Here is a 26,407-nt window from a genome sequence, read left to right on the forward strand (position 1 = left end):
TTAACTTTGTTTTTTGCATCACTGCTTTTTTTTTTAAATACAGTAAATATCCATCTTTGTAGATCACTAAGATTACACCAACATTAAAAACAATACCATCTCCAAAATTAAAACAAGAGACATTATCTGCCATATATCCTACACAAATACCTAGAATTATTTAAGAATACCATATTCATGGATTGTGTGAACAGCTTCCAGCATATTTTTCCAATAGCTCTTTCGTTCCAGTGGATCCATCTTTTTTTTCTTTTTAAGCCAGCTATTGAGATCAATATTTCCACACTCCATTACCATGTAGATATGTTGATCAGTAATTTCACTAAAAATAAAACATGCGTGTTAAAAGTGAAGGAAATATCTTTTTACAGTGAAACACTGATTAAATAAAGTTAGTATTTACTCACTAGCCATAAAGGCGGATGATCTTATCACTATGTTGCTGCAGTTTACTCAAATGAGCAATTTCATTCTTATAGCTCTCAACAGTCTGTTGATCAGCTTCCTCTAGGTTCACATATTTGACAGCATACAGCTGCTTCTTGTCATTCAGTACTTGAAACACCTACAAAACAGTGTCAGTTAATAGCTTCATTCATCCCTAATTCACATGTACCACGGTCCTTCATCTCAACTCAGCCTGAATACCAAAGTCTACCTTTTCAAAAGGAAGAAACAATATGAAGAAATTCATACCAAGTCAGCATGAAAAAAATCAAAGACACCAGTTACAACAGAAACAACCCTCTATCAGAAGCTATCTTGGTGCCACATTGTATTTCACCAGGTGTAGTACATCATGAGTCTGCAGTGTTCTTAAGATAAAGATTATGAAATAACACTCTCAGAGATAAAGGTTTGATCTGCCCTCACACATTCACTTTGTCACACCGTGATCATTTGGAGGCTAGATCACATAGCACATTAGAAGAGGTTGAGAGCACAAAGTGTCATTTAGTCTTTAAGATGAGAAGGCTGCAGGAAACCCTACATGCAGTCTTCAGCTATTTAAAGGGAAGGTATGACAGACTCCTCTTGAACCATCAAAGTAAGAGATGCAGCAGACATAGCTAACAACAAGGAAAATCACAATTGGATGTTTTGATTTTTTCACTGTCATACAGACCAACAGGAAAACTGCCTGTCCAGATAGGCTGTGAAATCTCCATCCTTGGCAATATTTAAACACAAAACCTCATGCATACCCTGCTCTATTTGAGCCTTGTTTTAAGCAGACTATGAGAGTGACACACAGAAGTCCCTGCCATCCTACCTCATTCTACAACCATACACTGGCAACAGAGAGCTCCTCTTTCTGGAGTTCCCTGCTGACTGCAAGCTGGCTAATTTTAATCCAACTGACAAGAAGGACGGGAGGGCAGACCCAGGAAACCACCAACTTGTTAGCCTAACCTCAGTTGCTGCAAAAATTACAGAGAATATCCTACTGGGTACAACTGAAATGCAACGATCAGACGGTCAACATGGATTCACAAAGGGAAAGACCTCTAAGTAATCAGTTAAATTAGGTGTCCTTAGGATACCACATCCTCCTAGAAGCTCTGCTAAAACACATGGAGAACAGAGAGGTGATTTGAAAGAGCCAGCACTGCTTCACCACATGCAAGCCTGTCTGACCAACCCAGTGACCTTCTGTGAGGGAGGGACTAAATCACTGGACAAGGGAAGAGATAGAGATATCATCTATCTGGACTTCTGTAAGGCCTTTGACATAGTCCCCCACTACATCAAGCTAAACTGCTTATGCTGTTAAGAAACTAAGGGACTATAACAAGCCCAAGAGATTTTGCCAATATTGTTTCCCAAGCTCCCATGACCCCAGATTTCCATGTAAAATGCATCTCACTCACCACTTCAGACATAGCTACAACTCTACTCCTCACACAAGTTACAGAAGTAGTTAAGAGATGGTCTGTCTCCCTCAGGCTCTCAATCAACTTTACAAAGTCACCCATTTCCCAACAGTGTAATCACACTGCTCTAAACAACAGCCTCTCACATTAGGATGTACACAATGCAGCACATCTCTTACAACAGAACAGCTGATTCTACCAGGAATTTTAATGCTTACTCTACCACAGAAATTATCTTCAAGAGCAAAAAGTCTAAGCATGGCACACCAGCAAAGTTCTAGATTCCCTGGGTCAAATATTGTGTACATGTTAATACTAGGCACTCATTAGGTGATTTCAACATTTATAATAGATTGTACTCTGTGTAAATGAGTGACTGCCTAAAAGGATAAAGGAGCACCTTACCTTACTTGAGCCCCCACTACCTATTTGCTTTAACACTGTATAAACTCTTCCATTGATGACAAGGCATTCATGTGAAGGTACAGCAGCTGGAACCTGTGTACACATAGAAAAGGTTAAGAAATAAATATTGGTACATGCAACAGAACTTGAGAGCTCTACTTTTTATTACATTAAAATGCTTTAAGTTGTCTTGCTCTTTCTGAAGATAAGGTTGTTTAGAAGCAGTAAAGAAACTCCAAATGAAAGCTACATCCCCATACACTGATCAACATTTGGCATGTAACATCACTGCACTCAGGCAAAAGGTGCAATGCTCCTCACACTGGAAATCAAGGAAAGGATTTTCTTTAATAAGGCTTTCCAAATCATTAGAGACACCTCCCTCTTTACATCTAATGTCAGAAACTACATTATCCAAGAGACTTTCAGTCTCAGCATGAAACTTAAGAGCTGTACTGAAACCATCTACCATTCTTTTTGAAGCTAATAGCTAAAAGACTGCAGTAGTGTGAAGTTGAAACAGCCTGCATTGCCCATATCTGCTACACCAAGCCATAGAAAGGCCTCAAGTTTGATTTATTAATTTATCAATACTTATCCTCTGGTAGGACACTTAAACCTATCCTCCAGTTTTATCTACAATTGGGAAGGCTCCTACCTGAATATGCAACACATCTAAGGTAACCCATTTTTACATTATGTCAGGCCACAACAAATGTATCAAAATTTGTGAAATCTAAAAAAAAAAAAAAAAAAAAAGGAGGAGAAATGCAATCTTTTGCCTCCCTCAAACTCATGATTTTCAACACACACTGCTTCTCTTTAATGGTACTGTACTGGGTAATACCAGTGTAAAAGCACTGCAGAACAAAAATAGAGGCTCTAGTTCTTCTCTCTGTCATTAAGATAGACCTGAAAAGGCTTAGATTGCTTAGAAAAGGCTTAGACATAAAGGCTCCAGCATTTTGACAAAATTGAACTGATTTTTAAACATCTGACTTAGGTCATCTAAATTGAGACATACATACAAAGAAAGTTATTTTAGGAATACTAGACTACTTTCCATTAGTCCTCCAGGAAGATGAACAGTAACTTCAGATGAAAACAATATATACACACATTTATTTTACCCAAAGTAGCTCCCAATGAAAATATGTGCTAAAATGACAGAAAATTGTTACCTGCAAGCCAACTTGATTTTGAAATGGAGTTGCTGGAGTATGTGGTAAATAATATGGGAACTGGCTGTAGGGAGTAGAAAGTTGACATCCTGGCAGAAACTTGTCCTTTACAACTGGTGTGCTGAAACTAACAAAAAAATAAACAGTATCTGCATTAGTTGTTTTTTCTAAGATTATTTTAACAACAAAGTTGAAATCTTCAATGTTTCTTGAAAGTTAAACCCTAGTGACTAGCAAGAGCTCAAGCCTCCACTTCATTCAGTAATTATCATTGACTGCTTCAACATCTTCATTTAGAAGTCCTTTTAAAAGTACACTGAAACTATCACATACTTAGCAAATACTTTTAAGAACACAAACTCACTATCTTCAGATAATAGCTGGCACTTCCCAGCAACTGAAAAGTGAAGGAACTATAAAGCTAGAAGAGCTGACTAAGAGCTTGAGCCAGTTACTCTTCCCCAGCTTATTGTTATTTATTCAAAAACTTCTTAGATTACCTATTTTTAGAGTAAGCATATTAAAACAAACAACTTCAAAAACTTTCACTATTGCCTTGAGAGTTTTAGCTACACTGTGTATGAGCAGAAAGATCATTGATTTAAGAAAACAAAAGATTGTAAAAAATCCTATGTTTTTTTTATTTGTTGTCCTGATGTGTCTACCATCTCTTTAGTTATATTTCTAAACATACTAAATTTTTCCCCAATTGTATTTACAGAAACTAATGCCAAGATCAGAATTGGAAAAAAATGTATATAACTAGAATTTATTTGGTAGAGTAAAATCACAGAAGTAAAAAAAAAAAAAAGGAAACCAGTCCAAATAGAGAAATAGAAACACTGAGCAATTCTGCATATTTAGTGAGTACAAACCAAGTAAAGAGAATTTATTCAAGGACTATTATCACATTCCTTCACGAAATTACGTGGTTCATGCCCTACCTACAGTCTGAATTCTGCAGCTATGGAGACAGAGGTCTTACCAACAGGAACAGTACTTACTCAGCATACAACCTTGACCTATATGATTCATCCTAGAGACTTATGAAAACAAAAAGTAATCATATAATTAGAAAGGTTTGCCAACACAGGCATAGGGGTTTATGCCTTATTTAAGGTAACATGGATAAACAAATGCTATAGTTTCCAAACATAAGTGCTTAATTCCACAAGCTTCTGGATTTATCCAAAAGCTTTTCAAAAACCTCAGACACTTGCATCATGGGAAATAAACTGATATATCGTTATCAATCTAAAAAGTCTCTCAGCTGCATAATTTATCCAAAAGAAAGTGTCATGTAGCAGGCATCAGTGAAAAAGGTAAACGCTCTACTAGGGCTCTACTGATTTGATGGCAAATATTCAAATGCTGAAAAGCTGCCCAAAAAGGCAAAGGTCCCTAAATGCAATCTGAATCTCAAAGTCAGGCACTTCACAGAAGCACTTGGAATATTTGCTATTGAACAGAAAAATTTAAACCCTGTAAAAACCTGCTTAAACCTTTCCAGAGATCAACTACCACCTTATAGTAGGCTTACCAGGCCATATAATCATTAGATGTGGTGCTTGGTGTTCCATAAACGTGCAATGGGTCACTTTTCTTAGAAAAAGCATCTGATGGTGATGATCGTCTTGAAACAGGATGACCAGACTGTTCAATGTTCATTTGTTTTCCCTACAAAGGGCAAAGCAAGATATTATATCACACAAGGAGCCACAATTAAGAACACAGAAATAATTTCTTCAACGTGAGAAGGCTGCTAGCACACATGTAACATTTTTGTTACTTTACCTCTCCATAGCAGCTTTTCTGTGACACCTCTTGAGCTGGCATTATTTTTCTGGCATTAACACAGTTTAATTTAATCTGCTCCAACTGCTTTCTATAGCTTTCACCAAAACTAGATTGTTGTTGTTGACTTTCCAGACTCCTGGGCTCTGGTGTCTTCAGGTCCAGATGTTGAACTTTACTTTCTGTGGAAAAAAAAAACAAACAAACAAACAAACCCCAGACTATTAAAATGAATCAATATTCAACACTTGAAAAGTTACTACAATAGTTTTACTTCATTTTCTAGATGAGACTAAAAACACAGATGATTTACTGGAATTAGGCCTTAAAAGACGTTAATGAAGTCCTCAACTGCATATTCAATTCACTGTAGTAAAATGGCAACTTTCTTCAAAAAGTCTTAGAATAACACTGTAACAGTAACAGAGATGCAACTGTTTCCTACACCAACACAGGCAATGACAGTAGGTTCACAAATCATACCACAACATCCCGGGGTTTTGAGCAGGTTTATAAAGCAGTAAAGATAAGCTTACTACCATACTCCAAATTAGAAGTCTGTTGTCTGCAACAACAGGCAACCTATAATCCAAGTGCAATGGCTGAAGCCAGAGGCCTAAAGGGACTTGGCACTTTCTCCTAATTCCTTTTGCACAGGTAGCACAAGAGTGAAATTGTGGGATGTGACAGTGCCAGCTGCAAACAGCGCAGCTTAAGAGTGTTCCTTCACAAGCCTGAAAAGTTTTCTTTTCAAATTACTAGAAAGCAACATCCCATGCTGAGCAGCTCAGTGCAAGTCAACTGCTGAAGGACTCGACTACCTCAACCAACATTTAACCTGGAAACATGAATGAAGCACAAACAGGGCAACTATGACCTGAAACCAAAGTGTTCCCAATGCAAGTCAGTGGGAAAAGCTCACTGAGGAGCTGAGGGGACAGTGAAGTTCAAAAAAATTACATTTTTTTCAACTGTAATGTTTCTTTCCTACAATACATACGTACTTATAAAATCCTAAATCTAACTCTTGCAATATTAGACATTTTCACCTAATTTTTTCAGCAGGATGAGAACACCACTTAGGGAACCAGCTTTCTGATGAAACACTGAAGTAGTTAGCAACTAATCATAGGAGGTTGAAGTTGGTAAATAAATAATAGCAACTTTCTAGATTTAACTAGCCCTGAAATCCTTGCGATAAATCCAAGCTGGTTACAACATTTTCCAGAAAGACAACAGAATGTAATCTAATACCATGCCTATTTTTAGCTGACTTCACACAACAGTCAAAATCCATGCAATATCTAAGTGAAGTATTTCTGAAATACAAAATCATTTTTAAAAGAACTTGAAGAATTATTCCCCAAAGGTATGTTAATAATGCAGTAATTTCCACTTTTTGAAAACATTTTGTTTAGCAACACATTTTTTTAAAAATACAGAATAGCACATCTTCAATGCTCCTTCTATTTCAAACTACTCAGACATGACATTAATGTTACCTGCTCTTTTCGTCACAAGACTTGCATCCACTTTGGTTTTGAGAGTTACAGTTGAATTGGTAGCTGTTTCTGAGCTGCCCTCATCCAACATTTGCAAAGCTGTTTTTTCTTGTAAGGACTAAAGAACATAAAAAGCATCTTAAAAAAAGAATCAAAGGAAAACTCAGGAGTAGTACACAAAAGCCATTTCCTTAAGGTGGTTACGTGGCAGGTGCACTGCAAGGCAAACATGCCTCAGGGAACTGTGCAGGTTACACAGACAACTATTACTGATGCTATTTTTAAATACATCCACATTCTGAATTTTCATAATCCAGTTTCTATAATAAAGGCCTAAGTGCTTTCTATTCTGGAATTTTCTTTTAGCAGATGGGGACATGGGACATGAAAATATAAGACATAGTAATGCAAGACATTTGGTTTTTGATGAAAAAAATCTCTATCAAAAGCTGGAATTTATGGCTCCATAGAGCACTGAGTTGAATTGACTTCCTTAAATAGGGTCTTCCCATGGTAAACTTCATGACTTCAGCTGAAAAAGGTCCTATAGTCAAGTTGAAAACTGTTCATCTCCTCTTCATAAATCATATTCCAAACACCACTCCCATTGAACAGTACATCTGATAGGAGCAGAGAAAGCTCTTTTTTAATGCCCTATTGCGCATAACAAATTTCAAGTTTAAAAGCCATAATGAATGTTTCTATCCACAAATGATTACATAAAGGGAAATCCTACATTATTTCTTTCTTGAATTGAAAAAGTTGTTATTATCTTTTTTAGTAATATCATAGGATAGCTAGAGTTCCTTCATGTATTTAAAAAACATTTAAGTTACCTGCAAATCTCCCAGGCTGCATGAATCACGCCCACAAGGTTTCGGTGTTGATGGTGGAAAAGGTGCAACAAAGGCTGTTTGTTTGGAGCTGGACATTTGCCTGTTGAAGTAACATTCTTAGTTACATCACATGCCAACACAGTGGGGCAATGGTCTTTTTTGTGAAAGAGATGAAAAAAGTAGTTCTGTTAAGATTTTTGGTTACAAGTTTCAAATAAGCAGAAAAGCAGGTCCAGCCAGCAAAGTGAGAACCAATACAAAGAAGTCCAACAAAATGAGGATTTAAAAATATCTTGAGTTACAAGATTGTATTTTCTCCTTTTTTTAAAAAACTGGACTACATAAGCTTAAATATTTTGAACAAAATTTATTTCCACTTTAACTTCCATTTCTTTTGAGCTTACTGAGAACACGCTTTCTCTTCATCTTCACATGCTTTCATACAAAGAATTTCCATAAGATTTGAAGTAGGTTACTGCACTACCCATTGCAACTATACTGACTATTTGTCTCTATCCTTCAGGTCAAATTTGACATTTCCACCAATAAATACCCAATAAAAGTATAAGTCTGTGGTGCTGTAGGTAAATCCAATAACCATACCTCTCTGTAACACTGGCCGTGAGTGGGACATCTGAATCCTCCATGTCATCACCATCATCAGATACCAGGGTAATAGGAATCCTCCCAAATGGGCAAATCTTAGAACAAATTCAAAGTTACCAGGTGTGTACAGCAAAATAAAGAGTTTAAGATTTTAAAGAAAATGTTACATGTTTTACCTGGTTAGATTTGTTTAGTGGTCTCAATGGATTGTGGTAATTAACTAGAGCACCCAGCTCCTGTGACTTCTCTTCCCTAAAAGAAAAAAAAATAAACAAAAAAACCCACAAAACACACAACACTGCAGTGTATGTGTTTACTTTTGGTTTAAATGATGTTATAAAGCATTAAATAAGAAATTAAGACATTACCTAAATAAAGATCTGTTAATAGTTGAAGAATTTTCACTAGAATCATTCTTTTTTAAGCTTCTGTGATTTCCACCTATATTCTGAAGTCCAGACTCCTGTGCACTTGATACTGTAGGGAAAATAGTTACATTCAGATCATATCAGACAAATTCAACTAAGTTATTCTAAGCAATTAATTGGGTTAAATTGAACCAGTTGATCTCACTGACAGCAAATTTGAGAGTGGTCATATAAGCTGTGCAATGTCAGGGAGTATCAAAGCAGGCAATAGCAAAAAGCTCATTCACCAGCCCCATCTTAATCCAGAAGAGACTCTTGCTTGATCAATGAATATTAAGCAGTAGTTTTATGAAGTTGTACATTAATCTTAAAATTGTCAAGTCAACTTAATAAACTTTGTGAAAGTATATATTTCAGATATAAACACAGCCAGAATTCAAGTTATTTGAAAAGTCATTATAGAGCCTCAAACCCACAAATAAACAGTTCAGAACAACACTGTCTTCTACATTATTTTTCTCTACAGGTGAAGGGAAGGTCATTTCTTAGAGACAAAGAAACCACAACAACTCAGAATACACAAATGAAAATGTATCAACACCTTAATGAACACACATTCACATTACAACACAGTTTAATTCATCATTTAGGGAACAATGTGGAGTACAAGCTATTTTAAGCACCTTCAGATAAACAATCACTTGAACTCAGCTATTTTTCTGACAAATCCTTTTTCAAAAATGTAAATTAGTATCTGGTTATTTTGATTAAGATCTCTTCAATGCTACATGTTTTTTTTTTAAGACAGACACCAAAGAACATATTTACAAAAAAAAAAAAAAAAAGAAAATCAAAGGCAACAGGAAGTGTTCAAAGCCAGGTTGAAGGCTTTGAGCAACCTGGTCTAGTGGAAGGTATTCTTGCCACATAGCAGGGGTTTGGAACTAGATGTCCCTTCAATGTCCCTTCCAACCCAAACCATTCAAGGATTCTAACTGAGACACTATATAATATGATGTTTTACATCACACAGGCCTTGTACAAGAAATTGTCAGTATAGGAAATTGTCTGCTTAACCAACAAGATCCACAGCTATCCACAGCCTTCCAATAAATCACAATTTAAGGACTTTTATATAGCATTTACTAGTTTTAAATTTGTTTTAGCTCATTAAAATGGATTTTACTTTTCTTTTGAACTCTCCCATATCCCTTTTCTACTTTCAACCAGAAATCAGACTTCTAGTAGATGAACAATGCAGTATTGGCTATTTCCAATACTTAACATTTTATGAACTACTTATGCCAATAGACCAAACCACTCATTTAAATAAAACAAATGCCTCAGTGTACAGTGTTTTATTACCAACCCAGGACCGTCATCTCACAAATCCAACTCACACTTTTTTCCCCAAAGATTTTTATTTTTAAACCAACAAGCTGGCCACTGGACTCTCACAGCCAGCTGGTGATCTACAATACCTTTATTCCTTCACAGTCTACAACAGCCTGCTTCTTATGATACCCCTTACCACAGCTGGACCCATGACCTAATGCTTTCTTCCACTCAAAACAATTCTGAAGTGGTTCTCCATTTCTGAAATACTAAACTCCATTTTCCCAACTGAACATGTTTGATTGCACCTGGTATGTGAAATAATTTAGATTGCTGTGCATGAATGAAAGAGGGAAAAAAGGAATTAGACCAAAGGTTTCTAGACTTGATGCATGGTTTATATTTGCATCACAACACTAACAGCATGTAACTGTCAAAAACATTCTGTACAATCTTTTGAAGCTGTGAACAAATGCATTTACATATACAGCATTCATATTTTCAAATAAAACTTTCAAAAGCAGCTCTTCAAATGGTAATACAAAACATACCTAAATGCCAATATACTAAAATAGCCTTTGTTGCTCCAGAGGACCATACAAATTCACTTAAAGCCAAATTCAGTGTTTTACCCCTTTTATGTCCCAGAGTTTGAGATATTTCAAGTCTGGTGTTATTTACCTTCGAAACTTTAATCTTTAAATAACTAAATTAATAGTTTGCATTTTTCAAATACCTAATTACAAACCAATATAGATGAAAAAATAAATGAGCCTACTCTTGCCCCACAGCTCACTGCTTCCTAACTGGCAGGCAGGGTTTTGCCATTCATTCTCACAGGTATTTCCTTAGCCCTGCAGCAGCAAGTCAATGTCAGCAAAAAATGATACAATCCATGAAGGGCATTGGTATCCTTCAAGATATTCTCCTGTGGCACAGTACATCAGAAGTGGTGTTTATGATGTCTATATCCAATTAATGATAAACAGAATAAGACAGAAAATAGAGTTTATTAGAAATGAATGCCATAACTGAATACTATTAAAAGAGTTCACCCCCACTAGTGTTTCAGTCAAAGATTGATTCAATAGGTGCCAAGGAAATCTCAAACACCACTCCTGAAGACATATCCCTAAGGAAATTAAATCAGATCTATTTCACATTAATCCTGTCCTCACACAATGCAAAAATATCGAAGTGTTAGACATCATTCTTGAAAGAGTTAGCTACACACACTCCAAAGCTGAAGTCAAACCATATTTTTTGCTCAATTCCACTCCAAAAAATGTATCTCTTGAAAGCTTCAAGAAATAACTGTTCCCTTTTTGAAACTATATACCCATCAAAAAGGATCACTTGGGATTTACAATACAGCCAAGCACTTCAGTTTTGTACTGACAAACATATGGGTTTTGTCCAAAATAAAGTTGAAATTGATTATTTTTCCTAGATTTGACTTCACTGAAATGACTGTCAAAGCTTTCCCAGTCTGTCACAAGATACATCTCCAAACAACCTATATAATATAGTTTAGTCTGTATATTTCAGTTGCAATTCTTCTCTACCAACAGTAGCTCTTACTTCACAGTTAGAGCTGTCAGTCTCTATTACAAACTGCAAATCCCTGCTGACAGCCAGAGGAACACCCTCTGCAGAATCACAGGATTGACCACAGCACAGCTCCTGCAAACTGCAGTCACTGCACTGAAGAGGGAAACAAGCATTGAAAGAATAAGATTCATAATACAGACAAATATATCTGTTTATTGAGCAATAGAGATTCTGAGTTTGTATCTAGAAGGGACAAACACTAGTGATTTTTTCCAATCTAGAATCACAACATGCATAAGCAACCAGTATTTTAAGAAACTGCAATTACCTGCAAAGTTCTCCTTCTCCTCATCTGAGAGTAACTGCTTTTTTTTCAAGTGTAAGTTTTGCAGAGCAGTTTCCAACAATTCCAGAGGAACAGCAGAGCACTCCACAGCTTTCTGAAGGATCTGCTTACACTTCTTCTCATTTTCTAAGTGTAAGAAGCACAGAGTTAGAAATCACAGAAGTAAAAAAAACAATTACACTGGGGCAAGATTTTTTTAACAAGATGGTTACATTCATGTTGTCTTATATTCACTTTGCATAGTTCTATGAAGCCATTGCTCATTAGGGACACCTCCCCTTACATTGCCATTTTAAGGAAACTGCCTGGAAATAGTTAAAAGCAAATCACACATTAAATTGAACACCAAGTCACAAAATATGTATTCAGTATTTTTTTTAGTGTTATTTGTACTCATTGTAAATTTTACATGAGTAGAACTCATTTTAGAATGAGTAAATTGTACTCATTCTAAATTTTTTTTTTGTCATATCAGCAAGGAATATGACTTCTATGGACTTCCATTTAGACCTGACCAGGTAAAAATTGTATTATGCATATATTATCAAACATCTTTAATGCACTTAATAGAAATCACATTTAAAACCAGCTGTTGTGAAGTAAAACAACAACTCTAGACAGCACTACAGTTAAAAAAAGAGGAAAGAAAAGCAAGGATATGTTTTCATTACAGTTTTAGACATTACTAAATGGCATAAACAGAGAACTTTGAAGAGAGCTGGGGTGGGAAAGGGAATGTGTTAACAAACCATATTGAAGCAGTCAATTTACATATGTAAACATGTACATAGGCATCTATTAGAAAAAGTCAAATAAGGAAAAAAGTGTACTGTAACCACAATACTTCACTTGGTTTGAAGAACATCTGGGCAAAATGATGCAATGGTTTGCTACAGCTGTCAATGCCCCTGAAACCCCAAATGCCCTTCTTCCTCCATTCCAAAGCAGCAAAACAAACCACTTGGTTCTTAACTTTATGCTACATATATAAGAAATACTCAAGTATATGCATAATAGCATACACATGTCACCTGCACTCAAAACTCCACTCATAATTGAACTTAGACATCACTGTTGCCTGTAGTTCAGGAAGGTGGAAGGGCAGTGTAGGTACCAGGAACTTATGCTTTAAGTAATCTATTTTAAGAATATTAAATGGATAATGCCAAACATGAAGCAAGGAAGCAGTAAAATTAGATGAACTATAATTTCATTTAAATAAATTTTGTGCTAACTTGTTACAAATTGCTTTTTAACCATATAGTCCAATACTGTTTTTTCTCCTAAGTCATTAGCAAAGCGGATAGGCTCTAAGAATCCTTAGCCAGAATTCTGATTCTACCTTTTGCTATATTTAGTAACCACACATTGCTTCAACAAGACCTGCTACTTGGAAGTAATTCCTCCTAGTACCCTGAGTAAGAAAGAGCATGACATCAAAATATGTATGTGAAAAACTGTTTCATCCTCCTTAACAGATGAGGAACCAAGGCACAAAATCAAGCCAGAAATATTTCTGAATTCCAACCAGTCCACTTTATCAGATGCCAAAAGCCTGAATCAAGCACCCTGGCATAAGATTTGAAACAGTCAAGAGTAGAGTTTTATGGTCATGAGTTCTGACCAATTCACAGCAAATCATCCTCAAACACACCACCCAAGGTACCCAAGTAATGACAAGACAACTCTTCATCTGGGGGACTTAAATGAAATTTTACTCAGTATTTTAGTTAAAAAAGAGCCACAAAAAGCACAATGGCACCTTTACTGTGTCACCCCATTTCCAGGTCACTAATATTCAATTATTAAGAAATCAACATCAATTTACCAAATCTAATTTCACAACTTGAGCTTTTATCTTGAGCAAAACTGTGAGCTAAGGAAGAGAAGGTGCAATTAAGTTTTTCTCCTTAATGCAAAAGAAAGCACTGACAGGTGTGCCAAGCACTGCTGAAATCACTGGGATGAAGAAGCAATAAAGCATTACCCTCCTTTCCCTCTGGCCTAAGTGGACACAGTGAAAAAGGAACAGCACTCTTAAGTAACAATTTACAACTCACGTGTCCCACTAATCCTCTTTGAGCACCCAGCAGGGACACTGCAGCTCCATACACATTACTAAAGGACACCTAGATCAGCTCAAGGGTAACAGATACACATCAGAGAGCACACTGCAGATAAAACAAAGCCGATCATAACTGGCTTCTTTCCTTTGGGATTAGCACTTCATTCTAGGTTGATTGCTTACTGTCAAGGTAAGGTAAACTACTGCATGGACACATCCCATAACTACAGGATGAATTTAGTCACTGGTAACCTGTAGCAGCATTTCTACACTTTATTAAATTACACAATAGGTTTTATTACACTTATTTAACAATATCTTTGTTATTGCAGAATTAGTGTTTAATTATCCGTTTCAATAAACATCCAGTGCTCATTAAATAAATTATCATCATCTTTTTACTACTGTTTAGAAGTTCAATACCATAGGTTTATATTAGAACAAGACTGGTCAGATAACTGGTCAGATAACTGACTCAGGCATAACACAGAAACTGTAATTTCAAGACACAAACATGCAAATTTTTGTCTTTTTTTTCCCCATCCTGTACAGGAGTCATTCACAGAACATAACATGTACTTCTGGGAGGGGGGAGTTGGTTCATGGCCTTTCCTGCTCTAATGCCAATCATTTCATCAGAAAAGAAAAACTGGAAAATCTCAGATGACAAATGAGTATCTGTAGAAGGGGCTAGCAGCAGGCCTGTTAGCTAAAGGAGCGAGAAGTAAGAAGAAGAAGAAGCTGATAAGGAGCTTTCTCCAAGGCTGTAACCAAGGAAATCAAGAGAAGGAAGATAAGAGCATTTTGCAGCTGGATGAAGCGTTTTTAGAAAGTTAGGTGGAGTCAGAGTAACTTTTCACCAATGGCATGGTATTGAATTATTGTGGCCAATAGCTAAGGTAGAGGAAGGGTAAACAACTGGAAAGTGTATAAAAGATCAGCCATTTTCATTAATAAACTGTTGCCAAGTGTTACCAACTGAGACTGCTTGTGGTCTCTGCTTTATGTCGTGACCGCCTCGACTGCGACAAGTATCGACTTTGATTTTAACAAAATGGCTCTGCCTCATGGGCCACACACTGAGCATCTAAACAATATCCTAAAATACAGTTAAAAAGTATCACTGAAGCAAAAATGTATAGACAAAACCACTATCAGTGGAAAATAAACAAGACAGACAGATAACCAGTAAAATGTATTCAGAATCTAGAATGTTGAATAGACAGATTAATTTATTTAGTGTAGCTAAGTTTGGGCAGAATTTCTCATACTAAGCAGTATGAGAAATATATACAACATACAACAATACACAATAACTTGCACGATACTGAAAAAACATGAAGGAAAACAAGTCACAAAAAATTAATATATTCATCAAATTTTTTCCATTCAAATAAGAAAAGAGCTTTCATGGAATGTGCTTGTCTTTCTATACAGAGCAAACTGTCAAAGGAAGAAATACCCAGGGCAAAATATGTCACTGCTCAAATCACCCATGGAAACAAAAGATAGAAAAGATCCAAAAACACAAGCCTACAAGCCTGTGGGCAGCCAACACAGCCTTGCCAGCAAGTACCAGGGCAACCAAATTGCACACTGGCAGTGTATTTTGGTTTAATAAAAAACAATCTACAAATGCTTTTTGGAAGAGGACAGAATTTCCTCCACAAGCAAGCAAAGTATTTGAGCCTCCTTCCATGCAGGAGAAGCCTTACTCAAAAGCCTTCCACTGCAAGATCTAAATTAGAAAAGTAGAAACTATTAACAATTTTCACCTAGTTTGAAAGTTATTTCTAAAACAGAAAAAAACCCCAATGATCTGTGTGCATATTCTCACTTTAAAAGTGAACACACATTCTCAGTAAATTTCAATTTAAAAAACCCTGATATTTTTCTGATTCAATACCTATCAGTTTACTTACAAATTATGTAAGGGAGCAGAAGTTTGTAACAACAAAACAGAAATACAACACCAAACAAGTTTAGTTGTTTTTGTTTTTTTTTTACACACCTTGTGATAGCTCAAACTGTGCAAAAGCCACATGCACAAAAGCAAATTTCTTGCAGTTCAGTCTGGCTAGATGAAATTGGTCCCGTGCCTCCTCTGGATCTTGAAGCCTGTAAAGAAAGCACATTCACAGTTATACAAGGTGAAGAGCCTGAGAAGGATGAAGTTCCATGTACTGGATAAAGCCTTTAAATAACTTTGAAAAAGTAACCCACCTATAGGCTAAAGATTTCCCTTTTCCTTAGAGTAATCAGTGAACTACAAGTAGTCAAAGAAACTTAAACTCTAATTATTGAAAGACATCAAACTGAACCTTCCCAAAACCCAAAGGACTCAATCCTTAAGCTCTTCCATACTTGATAGCTCATTTACTTCTGGCAAATTTTAATCCTAGTGTTACATTCAGCCAGATTGCTGAGCAGGTTCATGCTTACACACAGCACACCAACATTTAAATATCTGAGAGCAACTACAGCCTCTGCAAATACCAGTCAAGACACAAAAGGCCTAAATCTACATCACTACATAACACATTAATATTATGTTTCAACTGACAACAAAAAAAAAGGAGCTTAACACTTTTACCAGCAACATCTGTAATCAAGAGATAAAAGATTTCTTTCCTAAGTTCCCCCTTGACTCAAGAGGTACCCAAAGGTACCACTTAGAAGTGGGAAGAGCAAAAAATTTATGACCATGGCTCAAAATAAAAGTACAGAAAAATACAACATGGAAAGGTAAAGAACATTTTCAGTAGAATTCTATGAAATTTTGAATGAAAGAAGTTGTTCATGTAACTTAGGCATGTAACCAGAGTCACATAGGTTAACTGAACTCAGCTCTGATCATCCAAAACAATAGGACAGGCACAGAATAACCCATGTGCAGGCAAAGTCTGAGCCAGAGAAATCAAGCTGTACTGCATTACATTCACTTTCAAAGAGCTTGTTAAAATTCAGGTTCCTGTAGAAAGCAGCAATAGCTTGGATAGCAATACACAGAACAAGACCCAAGACCAGCAATAGGCACCGAGTGTCACACGCTTGGTGGCACTGTGCTACAGCCAGAAGCATGCCACAAGAGGTTTGGCATTGAAAATGTACAACAGAAAATCATAGAAGCATTTACTGTCTTCAACTATTTCAGAGCACACTCAATGGTTCTTCAGACAATCTTGGTATCACAACAGGTCAAAAGGTATTGGCACAGACAGACTGCAGCTAAAACAGATACCAGGACAAAAAAGGTCCAGTGCCAAGAACGGAATAATCCAGTTTCTCACCTAAAGGTTGGGCAGAGATGTGACTGCAAGCAGGCTTGGGGAGAAAGACTTGGGGGTGATGGCTGATGAAAAAGTCAACATGAGCCAGCTGTGGGTACTTGGAGCCCAGAAAGCCACACAGAATCCTGGACTGCACCAAAAGGACAATGGCCAGCAGGTCACAGGAGGTGATTCTGCCCCTCTGCTCTTGGGAAATCCCACCTGAGACACGACATTCAGCTCCCAACAAAAAAAGGACAGGGACCTGTTGGCACAAGTCCAGACAAGGGCCACAAAGATGATTAGGCAACTGGAGCACCCCTCCTATGAAGATGGGCTAGAAAAGTTGGGGCTGGTCACCTGGAGAAGACTGCATAGAGACCTCATAGCAAACTCCCAGTACCTGAAGGGGGCCTGTAGGGAAGCCAGAAAGGGACTTATTGTCAGGAACTCTAGTGGCAGAACTAGGAAAAATGGGTACAAAATGCAAGAAGGAACTTCAGCTAGGTGGCCTAAACTATGGTAGTCACAATAAAGAGGTAATCCTGGAGACACTGGAACAGGTTACCTAGGGAGGCTGGGGATGCCCCAGCCCTGGAAGCATTCAAGGCCAGGCTGGAAAAAACCTTGAGCTTTTTGGTCTATTGAGCAATCTAGTCTAGTGAAAGGTGTCCCTGCCTAGAGCAGGAGGGGTTGGGACTAGATGATCTTCAAGATCCATTCTAAGCACTAAGCATTCTACAATCAGAACAAAATAGTGTTGATGGCAGTAGATACTAACATCTCAAGCCACTGCTTCTGGAGGCTGTGATGCTGATTTGCTCTTCCACCTTGTTTACATGGAATATTTGGGAGAACAGCAAGCAATTCTAGTGAAAAGCACATCTCTTCTCCCACTCAAGGTAGTATCAGAGCACCTATCAGTGTCACTTAACGTGTAGTACCAATATTGCTTTACTTGCAATAGCTAAAAAATAAACTAGCACTCGACAAAGTCATGAGATGAGAGGATTTTCTTTAACAGAACCTAAACTCAAGAAAAAATACATAGTACTGGACAAACTGACAGACAGGAACAGAGAAGGCAGAGTGTAGACACCAGGGAAATTGAGAACAAAAGAATTATGAGTAATGACAATAAGTTATGAGCAGTAAGTAAACATGCCAAACACAAAAGATCCAAATAAGTAGCAACTGATTAAGTTAATCTCCAAAAATTACAATCAACATTGTTGGTTTTTAGGTTCAACCAGCCAAAAGTAATTTCGTTGCTGATGAGATTACAGATGTAGTTCATAAATGTAGTTTCACATAAATAATTGATATTATACACTATTCTGGACAAGAAAGTAATAGATTACAAAAATTATTAAGAACAAGCTAGTATCTGAAAGTAATTTCCAAATGAGGAACCATCATTTAGGGAGATCCTATAGTGAAGTTCCAGTGGGATTGATGCTATACCAGATGTTGGTGGGTACAGTTTTTAAAAGAAGTTTGGAGAGGCTTGTTCATCTTTTTAAAAGAAATTTTTATTAGGCATGTCAAGAAACATATGACTGATAATATCTGCCAATTAAAAACTATGCAGCAGAAAACAAAAAGAGCAGACCTGAGCTACCTCACAAGATAGGTAAATTCTGCAATGCTGGCTACTAAAGTAGAAGTTATTTTAGTACAGCTGCAGAGTGCATTTCAATAGTGAAACAAGACAGATTACTTTCCCACAAAGGTCCCTAGGCTGTAGCAGTGAAACAACTGAAGGTATTTCAGTGAGACATCACAACTAGTACTGTTCATACTATTGATGTATTAACAAGCTACTGACAGCCCCTTTGGTTTTGTTGTCTGCAATACATCACACAGAATACTGAAGATGTTCTTGCATACATCTTAAAAGTATCCCACCTTTCAAACCATGTTCTAAAGATCAAGTGAAAATAGGTCCAAGTGATTAGGGAGGTGAGAAATAATCTTTCTGAACTTAAACTCTCCTACAATGAGATAACAGATGTGACTTGATCACTATTAAGGAAAAGAATTTCCACAAACTAGGATTCAGAAACCTATATAACAGTTTCTGCTCTGAGGAAAAGCAACTGATCTTTGAATAAGAATGCCATCTTCCAATGTATCTTTAAACCTTTCTGGAAGAGATTCCTTACTCCACTTACACACAACCACCTTCCTCCTTCAAGATACTGAAGACTGACAAGGTCATTATTCACTCCTGTTTCTCAACAGGAGATTCAACAGATTACTTCCACTGTGTGCTTTTAGTAACAGTGATGCAGCAAGGTCCATGCAAAGGACAGTGCAGAGAAGTAAATATTTATCACACTGCAAGATGAAACCATATGCCAAAAGTCAAATAGAGGAAGAACATAGAAGAAAAAGATCAGCTACGTTCACTGGAAAATAACTTGCTCAGCTCTGATTGTTAGATTGCTGCATTGTTTAAATACAGCTCTTCACAAAATATTTGCTGTATTATTTCAAGTGACAAAAGAATCTATTATCAAAAAAAATTCCAATTATAACCTTGTCCCAAATTATGTCTGAACACACCTCTACAACCACACTGCTTGAATCTGGACTGAATAAAGCAATAAAAGACCACAACCAAAACTAATTTTCAAAGTGTGGAACTAGAGAATGATGTTTTGAGACATTCTTTCTATCCTAAGGCAGTTAACTTAATCAAACTGTGAGGATCTTGTCCAGTAAGAGAGAAAGCATACTAAAGTAAAGCTCAAAAAAGCATTTCATGCTATTCCCTCTTGTACCTTACATAAAGAACCAAGAAAAAAGGTAGTGTTAACATCTCTAAATCAAATAACTCTAAACAATCATGTTTATTAGCATATACAAAAAATACAAGGCAACAACAGATAAGCTGACTAACCAAAGCTACTTACCTTCCACACTCAAAATGACAATTTGTTGCAGAAAACACTAATGAAACAAGGTATTCTTGCCTTAATTCAAAAACAGAATGAGGAGTTCTCATATTGAAAATTTATACTTACGCTTTCAACTCAGCAAATCTCACAAGGATGCGAGCATAGCTCTCATCCTGACTGTACTTCTCTGCAGGCAAGGCAGTCACTGCTTGGCTGTAGCGGCCAATGAGTCTATTGAGTACACTAACATCCATCTGAGGAACGCCCTTTTTCTCTAGCTTCAGTAAAAAACATAGCCAGTCTTCTGGATTGTTTGTTGTCATCATTATTTGATTGACAGTTCCAGAGTTATCTGACAGAAAAACAAAAGATGAGATTGATTAAAATAGCAGCAAACATGTACAGAAGAAAACACTTTTTATAAGCTTTTGTGCAAGACAGTTACTGACTATTTTTAAACAAGATCGAAGCAACAGAGCTAAGAAATAAGGAGAAATGAAATTAGCTTAGTGGTCATTCATATAAAAGAAACACTAAACTTGAAATCATTTCAATTAATTGTTCTTTCATTCAGTCTATGTTAAGATCTTTTGCATGAGTGACAGTAAAATAACAAAACCAAATACCTGTTGTATCAGCTGAGATTTTAGTATAGTTAAATTCATCTGTGATATTCTCTTCATTTCTGTATTTGTTTTTCAAGTTTCTAACTCTATTCATGATTGATGTAATCTGTGGCAATCCTCTTTCACTTAGGTCTGTCTCCTCCATCTGCAGGCACAAGGTTAAAAACAACGGAGTTACTGAAGAACCCTGTTGTAGCTCACTTTGATTTATTGAATTACTATGGGAAAGCCTCTCATGTATCATTTGGAGCTTGAGACTCAAGGACATTATGTAACAAATACTCCATTTAAGCCTTTGTCAATGTAGTTATACAAGTAAACTACTTTGCAGAAGACAACTTGGACAAATAAAAAGAATGGGTACTTAAATGATCCACCCAAATCCTAATTCATGCTCCACAGTAGCCCTTTCCAATCAGGTATATTCAGCATTTGAATAAAATGAGGAGTATGATGTGTTGCCTGAAATAGCTTCCAGTCCATCACATGAAATCACATTCTGTACTCATAATTAGGCTGGCTTTAGTTTAGCACACAGTGTTAATCCACACTCTTTCCCACAGGTTACAGCAATTAGTTCTCACAGTGGGTTAAGCAGAAAAGAATTCACATTCTCCTCTGTTCAAAGGACAAAGACAAGTGACACCTATTTTTAAGTTTCTGAAAGGAGGTTTAGAGATTCAAAGACTTCTTATAAGAAACTTACGCCAAATCCTCAACATTCTGAAAGTTTATCATCATCTGAGATAATACATGTATATAGCTCAGAGGTAAGAATTTAGGCAATCTGAGCAGAGCAAGACTGCTAAAATAAACTAAAAAAAACCCTAACGATTTCTTCCTTCTCTGCCTACAATAAACAGCTTGTCCTACATCTAATGAACATAAGAATTCCAGTAAAAACTGTGGTGAATTTAGTGCATATTCAGGGGGTTTGACATTGTAATTACTGTGAAGTTGGGCCCAGAAACAAGGAAAGTAATGCACTTCAGACAGATTAAATAGGCTCAAAGAAAGACTAAGTTTAGTTCTACAATGAAATGTCTGTTTTTGTCCTCTTGTACTTGTGTATAACAAATCAACAAAAAATTGCTAGTGGGTTAGAAACTTTAGATCTACTTTTAGATGAATTATTGCTAGAAAAAGAATTGAATGGAATGAAGCTCATCTACCTTTAACTCCATTATCTAAAAAAATGCATCAGGCACCACTCTCAGGAAGTCTCACAAATAATTTTTAGAGCATTATTCACCAGAAGCTGGCATGTCTTTAAAAGCACCAGCTCCCAGCTTTCCCCAAGCAAAGACCACAAATCAGAAGATCTGTGGATTATGGATATGTGGATCTTGTAAGATTATCATGTTTACAAGAGTTTGCTTATAAGGCAAAAGCAGGCATATTCCATGTTCATCCTGACCTAAATATGGCCCGCCAAGAACACCAAGCCTGCTCTTGTCTATATGGAAGTGTTGTTTTGTAGGTTCAAAACACAGTGGCACTGTGTAAATTCCAAGACTTAGTCCAGCAAAAGCACCATCTACATTACCCCTGTGAAGGGGTCTTAGCACATTAAGGGTCTGGAGAGACACCCAACTAGCCTCAGGCAAGACCTATGATGAAAACACCCCAAAATCTTTTGAAAGCTAAAGACTCTATGCTAAATCAGTAGTATCTGAAATACTACTTTTGGTTCACTGAACAGAAGCAAATAAAGGAACCCTTCTCTTACTTATATTCAAAAGTGTACACTGAATAGATTTTAATTTCAATGCTTGTTTGGAACTTTCTTTAATATCTCTTTCTCCCCAGAGCCAATTTAGGTTCTGGGAGTGGGTCTGTAAACTGTCCCATCCAAACACCTTTTGGGGATCACACTGCTAAAAATTACACAGGTGATTACTATAGCTAACACTGTTCAGATGATACTTATTCACTTCATAAAGAAAATTTTAGTACACATTGCAGTTTTGCCTTTTAAAAACACTGCAGAAGGGGCTACAGGAAATCAGATACCCCAAATCACCTCTTTATGGGTGAGAATATCCACAGAGATCTGATTTTCAACTGTACCCACTCCCTCAAAGTATGAAGTCAGCTTCTCCAGAACCTGAAGCACTAAGACAACCAAAAGAAATTTACCTCATGTTAACAAACACCACAATATCTCATTACAACCATAATTGCTAAGAATTCCCATATGGATTTTGGATTTCTTAAACATAGTCTTTATATTTTCCCCACCAATATCAAAGATTCATTATTCTTCCTGCAGCGACAGCTTCCCAAATGCAGTAGACAAAAAAGAAAAACAAATTTCTGTAAAATTTGATCTTAAGTCACAACAATACACATCAAACTTACATTTACGGTGTGCTCTTTAACTGCTCTAGATTCAAGGTGTTACAGAGAAAAACTCTCCTGAAGAATGGATGGGCCTTGTCAAAAAGGTAAGATGGATGAGGGCCAGACTACCTCAGATGATCCCAAGAATCCAAAGGCAAGAAATGAAGTTCTCCATCCTGAAGAAGTTTCTGTGCATTAAAAATTGATGGGTGAAACACTGAAAGCTTATTGTGCAAGCTTGCCTAATCTCCATATCCCAGAAATACAGTTTTCATCAAAATCAATGAAACTATTCCTAGTCAGTAATAAAAACAGAATTTTAAAAAGCTTAAAGACAACATTTTGAAGGAGGACAAGCACTTCCAAATGTGTCAGCTTGCTGTGACCTTCAGAGACTAAGTACAGTAAGGGCATATTCATCTACTTAGTGTCATGATTTGCCAGCAATCTTTCTACTCATGCCAATGTTCAACCAAAAGCAAGTATTCACACGTTCTTTGTCTGTTAACCTGCTGCATAATTACCCTTAAAGAAATCATTTGCCATGAATCTCACTGGTGTGTATATATATAGCAAAAATCTGACAACAGTGAAGACCTAAAGCAGGCACACGCTGTTAAAAGGCACTGAATGGGAACTGAGGCAGTAACTGCAGCAGCGCCACTGCAGCATACCTGAGATGCAGAAATGCCTGCAGGAGAGAAGGGTAGGGAGAACCAGGGAACAGGGAGAACACACAGTGCAAAGATCAGCAAGAACTAGCTCTAAATAAAGCACAGTCGTTAAAGTAACTTCAACCTCTCCTACAGACCCACTACACACGGAGCCAAAGGACAGAGACTTGAGAGCAGCAAATGGATAAGTGGCAGCAGAAGTTAGTGGTAAGTCCACATCTAACACCCTCAAAAATACTCATTGATAATAAAAAGAAGTAACAGCATCCTGTCTTGAAATACTGTATTTACTGTATTACACTACCTGTTCAGTTTATGTCTTCTATAGAGGAGAGGTAAAATAACACCTGTTTCTGAAGCATCTACCCAGCCTTTAAAAACACTATCTATAAAAGTGCATCATCTTTCTTCTGTTTTGTTTACAAGTCCTAAATCAGGAATTTTTTTTAAAGGAAAACAAAAACTCCCAACACTAAGAAAAACCGTCGTCAATTTTAAAAAATTAGCAACGCTAAGAAAGAAATAAAATAGAAAAATATTAAACCCTAACGTAAGACACAGGAAGGACAAGACACCAGGATACAAAGTTGGGCTAAGTAAGACAGGGACTGAGCAGCAGCGGAGCAGGTGAGGCAATGCGGCACAAACAATGACCGTGAGGCGGAAGACACCAGCAGCTTTCCTCCCCGCAGGGCCGGAAGCCCAGCGAAGCCGCAGCCCCGGGGCTCTCGAGGAGCCGGCCCAGCACCCCCGCGGTCTCACCGCAGACCAGCACCTCTGCTGCCCCCCGGCCCCGTCACCCACCTTCCCTCACTGCGCTGCTCCCTGGCCCGGTCCCTTCCCCCTCGCTGTCCTTCCCGGCCGCCCCGACCCCCGCCCGGCCCGGCCTGGCCGCCCTCACCGAGGCCGCTGCGGGGCCGGGACGCGGCTCCGACCGAGCGCGTCCGCGCGCTGCCCCCGGTTTGAATGTGACCGACGCCCCAAGAGCGCCCTTCCCATTGGCCGGAGGGCGGGAGGAAGCGAGCGCTGATTGGCTGCAGGAGGGAAACACGGGCGGCCCACCCGCCCATTGGCTGCGCCGTGTGCGGCGGCTGTGGGTGCCAGCGCCCTGTGGGGCCGGGCGGAGGGGCGGGTGCGCAGGCGCGCTGGGGCGGGCGCGGCCCGCTCCTGGTGAGGGATGGGGAGCGCGGGGACGGGGCCGCGCCGGCTGACTTAAATTATTTATCTGGAAATGCTTTCCCCGTTGGGCCATGGCCGGCTATAGTTTGAAGCTCATTTAGTAACGGAATCGCTGGGTTGTGTGTCCTTAACGTTACGTCTCCCTGTACCTTTCCCTCCGTGCAATCGTTCCTGGGCCCATGCCGTGTCTGCAGTGTGCCCAAGGCTGCTGCAAGCAGCTCCTGCTCCGAGCGTCCCGCTCCTGGGCTATAGCAGTGCAAACGCACTCAGCAGAACGGTTCGGCCTCTCGGTTTGCATTCTGGGTACACTCAATAATTTGTGTTCTTTGCCGCTGTGTGGTTCTGCTGCTGCTTATAATGAATTCACTGTTATGCTAGATATAGTGTATTTTCAAGATTGATGGCACATTATAAAGCTCAGATGTGTATTTATTCCTTATTAATTTGGTAAGTTGCTAATCATTTGCTTGCCAGAGACATAGCACATGATGTCTAATAAAAGATACCTACTCTGGCCTTTCATTGCAATTTATCTCATTTTTCTTTATTCATCTACATTTTAAATAGCTCAGCTCATCTAGTGATACAGGCTCACTCTACACTCAACAAAAAGATTTCAACAAGGACATTTTGTCCAAACACCTTTTTTAGAATGTAATGGATAATCCCATGGAGGTCTCGGTGTTTCTCTACTAGATAAGAGCAATTCTAATTCTCAGCTAAGGCTAAGTGAGATGATCTTTTTTAGCACTGCCTTACTCATCCTTCCATATTTTTGGTGGGTATGATGGGTTTGTTGTGTTGGTGATCTTGCATTCCACCAGAATCCAAATCTAGTGAAAATGTAAAGAAACAGCACAAGTTGCATGAATCTGCTCTGCATTTGGCTTTGCTTGAGGGACATAAAGGCAGATTATTTTATTAGCAGGAGTTTTGATGGGTGTTATAGGAGAGGAAAGTGGTATTCTTTTAGTAAGTGAAAAATGCCTTAAGGAGCTGTCATTTGATTTCTGCAGCTGTGACAAGAAATATCAATACCATATAGATTCCTGGCAAAACTAAAATAAATAGAAGAAGGAAGATGGAATAGATCTTGGGGGGAAAAAAGCCCCAAACAAGCAAAAGAGTCAGAGAAAGAAAGGCTGTAATACTCATGGAAAAAAAATAAAAGAACCTCCATTTAGCATTCTTCAACAAAACATAAAATATGCATGGGTTTTGAATGGTTGGTGGAACCATTCTTTATTTGCTTATAAATGTTTATGCTTCTCGTTTTGTTTAATATAAAGTCATAGATACATAGAAAATTTAAGAAGTGTATGAACTGTAGCCTCCACCTAAAGGTAATTCCACTTTGAATGACAGAAGTGAATTGTGAATTGCAAAAGCAAGTACTAGACTGGGTAACCACCAAAAGGAGAGAGAGGTCAGTCTTTGTAATGAGTCACTATCAGGGGAGTCTTGTTTGACTCTTTTAAATACCTCATCTTATGGTAGGATTTCATATTATTTTGGATAATGGTATTGTAAATCTAAATGTAACAAATGCA

The 26,407-nt window shown here is 37.8% G+C and overlaps 1 protein-coding gene across 1 annotated transcript in view; it reads right to left on the reverse strand.

The window, feature by feature from the left end:
- The window catches only part of TTK (TTK protein kinase), a 29,969-nt gene extending 5,416 nt beyond the window's left edge, over positions 1-24,553 (reverse strand). Inside the window, exons 1-17 of the mRNA XM_058020638.1 lie at positions 24,483-24,553; positions 23,023-23,192; positions 20,662-20,806; positions 20,162-20,387; positions 15,875-15,981; positions 11,781-11,924; positions 8,567-8,675; positions 8,375-8,450; positions 8,196-8,293; positions 7,593-7,692; positions 6,757-6,874; positions 5,255-5,436; positions 5,001-5,137; positions 3,461-3,587; positions 2,280-2,372; positions 408-565; positions 171-322 (exon numbers count right to left, since the gene is read on the reverse strand). Coding sequence (XP_057876621.1) covers positions 171-322; positions 408-565; positions 2,280-2,372; positions 3,461-3,587; positions 5,001-5,137; positions 5,255-5,436; positions 6,757-6,874; positions 7,593-7,692; positions 8,196-8,293; positions 8,375-8,450; positions 8,567-8,675; positions 11,781-11,924; positions 15,875-15,981; positions 20,162-20,387; positions 20,662-20,806 — 1,972 coding nt within the window. The 5' untranslated portion in view covers positions 23,023-23,192; positions 24,483-24,553. The remainder of the gene's footprint in view (positions 1-170; positions 323-407; positions 566-2,279; positions 2,373-3,460; positions 3,588-5,000; positions 5,138-5,254; positions 5,437-6,756; positions 6,875-7,592; positions 7,693-8,195; positions 8,294-8,374; positions 8,451-8,566; positions 8,676-11,780; positions 11,925-15,874; positions 15,982-20,161; positions 20,388-20,661; positions 20,807-23,022; positions 23,193-24,482) is intronic.
- Between the last annotated feature and the right edge of the window lie 1,854 nt (positions 24,554-26,407).

The sequence above is a fragment of the Melospiza georgiana genome, chromosome 3, assembly GCF_028018845.1.
Source record: "Melospiza georgiana isolate bMelGeo1 chromosome 3, bMelGeo1.pri, whole genome shotgun sequence".
In the NCBI taxonomy this organism is placed as follows: domain Eukaryota; kingdom Metazoa; phylum Chordata; class Aves; order Passeriformes; family Passerellidae; genus Melospiza; species Melospiza georgiana.